The sequence below is a fragment of the Ascaphus truei genome, chromosome 3 (genome assembly GCF_040206685.1).
Source record: "Ascaphus truei isolate aAscTru1 chromosome 3, aAscTru1.hap1, whole genome shotgun sequence".
Classification (NCBI taxonomy): Eukaryota; Metazoa; Chordata; class Amphibia; order Anura; family Ascaphidae; genus Ascaphus; species Ascaphus truei.
Window position 1 is genome coordinate 367,610,203 of NC_134485.1, and position 9,203 is coordinate 367,619,405.

At 44.8% G+C, this 9,203-nt stretch overlaps 1 protein-coding gene across 3 annotated transcripts in view; it reads left to right on the top strand.

The window, feature by feature from the left end:
* The window catches only part of HSPH1 (heat shock protein family H (Hsp110) member 1), a 39,476-nt gene that overhangs the window by 8,740 nt on the left and 21,533 nt on the right, over window positions 1-9,203 (top strand). Inside the window, exons 3-8 of one of the 3 annotated variants that reach the window (XM_075592152.1) lie at window positions 25-165; window positions 5,042-5,164; window positions 6,603-6,702; window positions 7,040-7,173; window positions 7,381-7,625; window positions 8,149-8,377. In XM_075592152.1, coding sequence (XP_075448267.1) covers window positions 25-165; window positions 5,042-5,164; window positions 6,603-6,702; window positions 7,040-7,173; window positions 7,381-7,625; window positions 8,149-8,377 — 972 coding nt within the window. The remainder of the gene's footprint in view (window positions 1-24; window positions 166-5,041; window positions 5,165-6,602; window positions 6,703-7,039; window positions 7,174-7,380; window positions 7,626-8,148; window positions 8,378-9,203) is intronic. The other 2 variants (XM_075592153.1, XM_075592154.1) reach the window with 2 other exon arrangements.

The window sequence follows — 9,203 nt, forward strand, 5'->3', positions numbered from 1 at the left end:
CATTGTGCTATTCCTTCCCTGCAGCAAATCACTAATGCTAATAACACTGTATCCAACTTCAAGAAATTTCATGGCCGTGCGTTTAATGATCCATTTGTTCAGAAAGAGAAGAATAAGTTGGCGTATGAACTGGCCAGGATGAAGAACGGAGGCGTTGGTGTTAAGGTATGCATAAATCTATTAACACACACTTTCCCAGGAAGCTCAAACCCCAATACCCACCCACCACATTATATATATGTGTGTGTATATGTCAAAAGGAGTGCTACTGAGCGTGGCAAATGTAAACAACAAAAGACAGGGGAGCCCAATGCTACATCCAATTGATAAAACCATACAGCCGCGGCCCCTTTTATTCTCCAACATCTCCGAATTTTTTCAGGGATATTTTCCGAATGCCACGCACTTCACCGCGCTCATGCCGCATTCATACCGCATTCACGTTCATGCATTCAGTATTACGAGCGCTACAATACCGGAGCATATTCCGGGGGGGGGGGGGGAACTGCATCTGCCCGCGGTAATCAGAGTTGCGCCGATACGGCCGCATTAGGATAAAGGCGGCCGCCACTGTATATTATTTATTTATTTATTTATAAAATATTTTACCAGGAAGTAATACATTGAGAGTTACCTCTCGTTTTCAAGTATGTCCTGGGCACAGAGTAAAACAAATAATACATGGTTACAAATACTGTTACATAAATGAACAAGGTATACATTTATATACAAGACATTGCATGCACAGTTAAAGAAAATATATATTATGAGCGTATGAAACAGTTACAGACCAGATTAAAGTGTGAGACAGCCTTAGATTTGAAAGAACTTAAGCTGGTGGTGGATATGAGAGTCTCTGGTAGGTTGTTCCAGTTTTGGGTGCACGGAAGGAGAAGGAGGAACGTCCAGATACTTTGTTGAGTCTTGGGACCATGAATAGTCTTTTGGAGTCTGATCTCAGGTGATAGGTACTGCATGTGGTAGGGGTGAGGAGCTTGTTCAGGTAGCTGGGTAGCTTGCCCAGAAAGTATTTGAGGGTGAGACAGGAAAGGTGAACTTTGCGCCTAGACTCTAGTGATGACCAATCTAGTTCTTTGAGCATTTCGCAGTGATGTGTGTTGTAGTTGCATTGGAGAACAAAACGACAAATTGAATTGTAGAGGGTGTCAAGTTTGCTAAGGTGGGTTTGAGGAGCCGAGCCATATACTATGTCTCCATAGTCAATAATTGGCATTAGCATCTGTTAATAAGTATAAGGTTAAATACTTCAATAATAATATTTTCTTGGTTATTTAGTTAAACCCTTTGGCCAACGCATCATAAGCCTGCATACCAACGTCGAGATATAACCAAATTTGCAGGTCCTAATACTACACTGTGAACCCTTCCTTTTACCTCTGTATGAGGGGAAACAACCATAGTAGGTCCTGTCCATACAGCAAAATGAGAACCTCCTAAGTTTAAAAGGTAGCATTGGGCTCCCATGTCTTTTTTTCACTTTTGTTTGTTCGAATTTGAGAGTAAGGCCTCAATTATACCAAGAGCTGCAGAGCGGCAGCACTATTCAGTGACGTCACCCTGCGCTGCTGCTGAGCAGCATCTTGATTATACCGGGGAGACAGCAGAGGAGGCGTGGCCGTGAGCGGTTCTGCTCACGTGACAAGGCTGAACTGGCTGAACTGGCTGAACTGCTCACGTGACAAGGCTGAACTGCTCACGTGACAAGGCTGAACTGGCTGAACTGCTCACGTGACAAGGCTGTCGCCAGAGAAAAACAAATTTTGGAAGTCTCTTCCCCAGCCGTCTGCTTTGCAGTACGGCATGCCGTGGCCATCGGTATGAGCACTTTAATTGTATTTATGCTACTTGTTTTGGCGACGCTGCACATGCACATCACCCCCTAATGCTTATATTAATCATTTTGCTGGAGAAGGTGTTTTTCAAAACACTACTTTTGGACTACGTTGTAGCTGATCTAATTCTCATGTACTGTAATTTTTACAAACTTTAGCATGTTTATGACAATACACATTTAGAATGCCTTTATTTTATCCTATCAGTAACCATGACTCATTTGTGTTCATGTAATTAAAGTGACATGTTCATGTAAGTATTTTCTGTTAACTTGTGACTCGCAACCTTCTTCTAAATGGGTACATTTTGTATTCATACTGCTGAAGATAGGTGAACACTGCTATATGTAATGGCTTGACCAGACTTACTTTGGGATAATATACACCAGGCAGGACACAGATTAATAAACCAAGTAATTTATTATACACGGGTAACAATGCCACATAACGCAAACCACAACGATATACAGGGAATAATCCCAGGAGTCCTCACTCTAGGGATCGGGTTCTGCTGGCTCTAGTTTACCCAGGGAAACGGATAGTTCAAGTTGAGGGTCTTCAACCCTGGGTAAGCTTTGCAGGAGGACCACCAACTGGCGTTGCCACTAATAAAGTCCACAGTCCCAGCGACACAGACTATCCATTGGTCTCTCTGACTCAGGCACAGGGGTCTTCATACATCGAGGCTTGCCCTTATCAGCTCTAGAATTTCTGGAGGGGGCGCGGCTGTTAGTGGCCCGCGCTTCCCCGAAGGCATTTGCAATAAATGTCGGGGATCTCGCGAGGCCTCTGTAACGTTTCACTTACTTGGAGTTCCAGTGATGCGTCTCCATGGCAACGTGATGTCATTTGACACCGGAAGCGTGGGGGGGGGGGCGAGGGCGCGCGAGGTGGAGATGAGGGTGCATGAGAGCAACTTTGCGCACCCCTGCTCTAGTGTATGCCTAGGACACAGCATTGTTCCTGGCCCAGGCAATACAATAAGGAAGGTAGCCCTGTTGAAAGACAATGTCAGCATGAAGACTTAGGCTCGGTCCCCAGTGGCTGCGGCTGCAACAGCGTGCGCTGTGCACACAAGGTATGGCCCTCCATAGGGCCGGCCCCAGTTGCTGTCTGCGCGCCCCGGCACGATGCGTGACCACATTTAGCAAAGACAAGGATTTTGTCTTTGCTAGTGGCGACGGAGCGCTGGCCATGTGGCGGTTCAGCCAATGAGGGCGAACCAGCTGTGTGATGATATGGCTGCGCCCCATCCACGCCTCCCTGTCGCGAGCTGCCTGGAACAAGTGAAGCCAGGCACCCCGTCGTGTGTGCACTGGGGCCGCAGCTTTACCCTTTATTGTGCGTGCCATGCTACCCCTACAATCTCAAGCAAGTCTGGCCCTCTTCAGACTCATAGACACTCAAACAGTGTTTGTGGCACTGTTGCAGAATGAAGTCACTGATCTCTATAGAAGTTTTCATGGATTGACATATCGAGACACAAGTATTATAGAAACCAGTTACCTTCAACTCATTTTCCCAAGGACCAGATTAGAAGAAAAATACATCTACAAGGGTCAGGAGTCTACTGTAACATAATTATGTATATACAGTGACTGAAATTCTTCAAAATTGTTACAAAATTTTGTACTATGGTAATTTTTAACAGCTGTACCCTATACATTTATCATTTTAGGCACACAGGGTCAGTGTGAAAAATGGCTCTTAGCTGCCTGAGCAACTGAAATTAAATTTGCAGAGATACAGCCCAAGTGCCTTTAAGACTGGATTTGGCCCAAGGGCAACAAGTGGAAGAGCCCTGGCTTTGAATACCAAAATTAATGATATCCATGGGAATCTCACGTTTTACCTAAAGTAAAATCATATTTAAATTTTAATGGTAGGACTAGGAGAAGTAAAAGACTTCACCTAACTGTTGCTACAGGTATAGCAACATGGAGTCACAATGTCAATAGTTGTTCCGAGACAATGTATGCCATAAACGCAATAATCAGCAGTGCACAATATATGTATATAGTAACATGAAGTCTTGCTCACCATATAGCCCCATGGTAACCCGACATCGGGGATCTGAACTGTGCAGGTGGGGGTCCACAATGATAAAAACCACACTCACCCCGTTGATACACAGACGTCAACCCGGCGGTATGGGCGGCTGGAGTAATGCAGTGATGCACTCGTTATCAGTTGAATTCAAATGAGGAATGAACACTCACGATGATGGCTTTGTGTGGAGTCTCGGCATGGCATGCTTCAGTCCGGAAGTGAATAGGAGAAAGGGTAGAACGGAGACTGATCACAGCAAAACAAAAATAGGGCTGGAGGCTTGAGTCAAAAACAAAAAATAATGAAAAAAATTAACATTAAAAAAAAAAATAACAGCAGCAGTAAAAAGTCCTCTGACGCGGTTCACACCGAAGAGGTGCTTTGATAAACGCATCAGTGGACTTTTTACTGCTGCTGTTATGCGCATTCAATAAATTATTTTTTGTTTTTGACTCGAGCCTCCACCCTATTTTTGTTTTGCTGTGATCAGTCTCCGTTCTACCCTTATTCGTATTTAAATTTTAGTTACCGTAAGATGAGGTAACTTTGTTTTTATTCTTGTGAAGGTAAAACGGACTTTCATGCATGTCTAACTCCAGTTTTTACATGAATTCTAGCTACTCTGATCATTGAAATGCTAATCTGTATATCTAGGAGGCATCAGGTATTTGAAAACAAGTAAGAACATGTTTTCTATAGATGGTTTTTCACATTATCCTGACCTATATCACTTTTGGGGCTTAGTCTATATCGGCTGAAGGAGGCGGGCTGGGTGGGTTGTTTTGGGGCAAAATTCCGACTTTAATTGGGGAATTTTGTCCAGAAACTGCCCGATTGGCCGCTTTGGCTGAGCTAGAATAAGCCCTTTGGTAGAACAAAGCTGAGTTGATGCTTTGCAAATACAGTACCTACATTTGAAGATTCATAGAAAAGAATTAAAGGTGAATTTCAATTATTGCTGTAGAACAAAATGAATTCTGTATTAAATGAGCTGCTGCTGCTGCAGCGCCTGAGAAGTTAGTCCTAATATTATTGCTTTAAAATACACTTCCTTAATTTCTACTTGGGGGATATCTTGGACTGAACCGTGAGACACTAATCAGGGCGTAAATGACAAAACATGTATATGTTCTTTCTAGGTAATGTACATGGAAGAGGAGCACATCTTCAGCGTTGAACAGATAACTGCCATGCTGTTGACAAAATTAAAAGAGACTGCGGAGTCCAACCTTAAAAAGACAGTGACTGACTGTGTCATATCTGTAAGTGTCAAATCTATGTGTAACGCTACGTTGTGTGATGCAATACAATACCTGTGGCTCACAGGAAACCTGAGCCTCCGCTGCTAGGAACCTGGGGTGTACCTGAGTTGGTGCTCGGTAGCACCTCCACCTGTAATGGGATTCTACTATGTGGAATGACCCCGTTACAGGACAATAAAGAATACACAAGGGTAAAACATAACAGTTTACTGTACACATCAAAAAAACAGTAATAAAGGTGATACCCACTCGCAGGACCTGTGTCCACACCCCAGTGGAGTTTACCCCAATGAACTAAGGTGCTCCAGGCACCGGCCCGTCCCAGTGTCCACAGGAGCAATCAGCCACCCAAGTGTGTGAGACAGCTCTGCCACCCCACTAGCCCGTGTAGGGTTGGTGCACTTCGTTGGGTACCTGCTGGGTGCCCACACCCAGGCGCGCAGTGATGCTGATGGGATCCACGGATCCAGTGACGGTAACTGCGAAGCCTCCGCCTCTACGCGGGGTGGGTCCCGCATGGATTGTACCACCGTATGAAATGTTCTTTGTTGCAGGTGTCTGGGCCAGATCACCTGAGATCAGAATGCAGCCGCGTCCTGAATGTGTCCCTCAGTCTGGTACTACAGGGGAGTGTCCCTATCTATGGGCATGTCTCTGTAGCAACCACAAGCTGAGGGGAGTGAGGACCTAGCTGTGGCCTAAGGGGGTCTCTGGCCTAGTGCAGTGGGTCACTGACTCCCTGCTCACACACACCCTACCCTTCTGCTGTCCCAGCTATCGCTGAATCACTCAACTGCCCAACTGCCTTAACTGTCATAACTGTCAGCGCAAGCTCCCTCGCGCCAACTGCCTCTCCCCTTAACCACAATTGCAACAGCCCTATTGGCTAGTTTGTGCCACGTGACTACTGCCCTAGAGGCTCATGGGACATGTAGTCCCTGCAGAGAGCCTTTCCCTATTGGCCGCCGCTTGTGTGATCTTCTGCACATGCGTGCTATTTGTGATGCCCGCTGCACTAGAGGAAGACACTGCTCGTGCGTGCACAAAGGCAAGATGGCGGCGGCCTGAGTACTTGCTCCCGTCGGAGTTCAGGTGAGGCGCTTGCCACTTTGGCAGCCCCCATACTCTCCCCAGCCTCATCGGAGGTACGTGCACGCCCCCGCCGGCACCTGTGTTACCCGCAGCGCTCCCATTCGCAGCGGAGGTGAGGGGGACTAAGGGAAGCCCAAGGGGGGACCTGGACCACATATGCAAACCTGTAAAACTTATATATTTTATCTCCTGACTTTAGTAATGTATTTACTCATTAATGTAATTCTCATATAGTCACCTTTGCTCATTTAAAAGGAGTTAAATGACTTTTTTATATTTTTTTAATTTATTTTTTACATGCTAGTTGGAATTATTTATTTTTGAAAATTTATATTCTGTTTTGTAGGTGCCATCATTTTTCACTGATGCTGAAAGGAGATCTGTACTAGATGCAGCGCAGATAGTTGGATTGAACTGCCTCAAATTAATGAATGACATGACTGCAGGTATGAAAAGCCTTTCCATGTATATTGTTGTCGTCCTGTAATTATGCCGGTCATTCAAAGATTGTAGAGCAAAGCAAGTGACCATTCATTTTAAGAAACTGTTATCAACATTAAGTGGTGATGACTTTAAATGAGCTCTTCGTGTGTGTGTGTGTGTGTGTGTGTGTGTGAGTGTCTGTGTCAGAATGACTGATGTGTTGACACTGGTGAGGCAGCAGGATGAGACTTTACTCTAGTTGTGTTATGAGAATGTAAGTGAGCCATCTGTGCTGAAGTCCTTCAGGACTGAAGCTGGCCACCCCTGCTCTAAAGTAATGACTTTGTTTTAATTTTTCAGTTGCATTGAGCTATGGAATCTATAAGCAGGATCTTCCAGTCCCAGAAGAGAAATCCAAGATTGTCGTTTTTGCCGATATGGGACATTCTGCGTTTCAAGTATCTGTTTGTGCCTTCAACAAAGGCAAACTTAAGGTATGAGAAACGCCTTGTCACATACTAATTGTAAACCACTATGCAAATATCCAGTGTCTGAAAAGCCCTTTTTTTTTTTTTTTCCACTAGAATTTATTTTACTGAATGGACTCGTACAGTAGATCAAAATATTTCACTGCCCCCTTTTGAAAAATAAAATTGAATGTGAATTGTCTGAAACTAAATACAAATATTATTTTTCTCTAGGTTCTTGGAACGGCTTTTGATCCTTTTTTGGGAGGAAGAAGCTTCGATGAAAAGATAGTGGAACACTTCTGTGCCGAATTTAAAACTAAATACAAACTGGATGTAAAAACAAAAATCCGAGCGCTCCTGCGTCTTCATCAGGAGTGTGAAAAGCTGAAAAAACGAATGAGCAGCAACAGCACAGATCTTCCTCTCAACATTGAATGTTTTATGAACGACCTTGATGTGTCTGGGAAGATGAACAGGTGAGCAGAGTAAACGAAAGGTATGAACCTCTTGGGACAAGATAATTCTTTTTAAATAAGGAAGTGTTAACTGGCTAGGTCAAAATGAAGCTCCCATTAGAGCCCAGTGCAGCCTAAAGTTTATCATGGGCGACCCCAAACAAGAAATTAAGAAAACCCAGGATTTATTTTGAAACACTAAAAAATTTTTAGTGCAGGTTAAAAACAAGATCCAAACACAAGTCAAACCTGGGTTTCAGGAGGGGGGAGGGAGGAACGGACATTTTGACATTTATAGTGACTTGATTTAGGCCGAAATGGGGCAGCGCATTAAGGCTCGTTCTGCTGCTGCATGCGTTGACACTGGTGAGGCAGCAGGATATGGGACTTTACTCTAGCTATGTTATGAGAATGCAAGTTTCTGAATATTACATGGAACATTTATAGAACCATCAAAGACGGCGTGGATTCATATTTTGCTTTTATGCATGATAAATGTTTAGCTCTTTTTTTTTTTTCCCCTGCACGGTATAAAATATTACAGGTCACAATTTGAAGAGTTGTGTTCCGATCTCTTGCAAAGAATAGAAGCTCCTCTTCGTTCACTAATGGAACAGATTCAGCTGCGAGTTGAAGACATTAACGCAGTGGAAGTAATTGGGGGAGCTACTCGAATCCCAGCTGTGAAGGAGAGGATTGCAAAGTTTTTCGACAAGGATGTTTGCACAACACTAAATGCAGATGAAGCAGTTGCAAGAGGTTGTGCTCTGCAGGTGATGTATTGAACAAAAAATACCCTGGTGTGCGGTCTGTCAAAAAGGAAATGTGAATCAATCATAAGCTTTTAAGGCACTTAATACGGTAGAAGTGACAACCTTTTAGTGCTTGCTCCTGAAATGCATTGCTTTAGAGCAGGCCTGCACAACATGCGGCGCGCACTCGCTGTGCGGCCTGCCACGGCTTTGCTCGCACTCCCCCCCACACTCGCCCCTCCGCCCCCACAATCCTGCTCTCAGCCCGTTCTCCTGGACTGCAGGGTAGGAGCGCGCTCTAGCAGTGTGAGAAGTGCCTTCTTGCCTCGTGCAGTCCTGCCTGCTCCGCTCACGCCATTCTGCTGCCCGCCGCATACCAGCATCTCCCCCACCTGACTCCTAATCAAGTAGGAATATGGGGGGTGTGGGGAGAGAGATCTTGGGGGGAGATGATGATGATGATGATGATGATGATGGGCACGGACCCCAGAATACAGAAAACTTGTTGCTCATTGGCTGAACAGCTCACGTGACGCTGATGTCATGCAACTGCAGCCTGGAAGACAAATTCACTTGTCTTTGCAAAATGTTGAGCTACAGCGCAGCGGGCACTTTAGATCTAACCTTGGAAATCAGGTAAGAGACTAAAGTGCGCACGTCGCGACGCCGGCACCCTGAAAACGTGCAGCCCAAATCTGTTTTCCTTGGAGCAATCCAGACCATCTTACTTTACAAGTTGTGCAGGCCTGCTTTAGAGATATAGCAGCAGCAGATGTTCAAGGGGAAGAGAATTTTTTCGCAATAGCAAATCACAGGAGATTTATCTTTACAAAGAGCTGAATGTGCT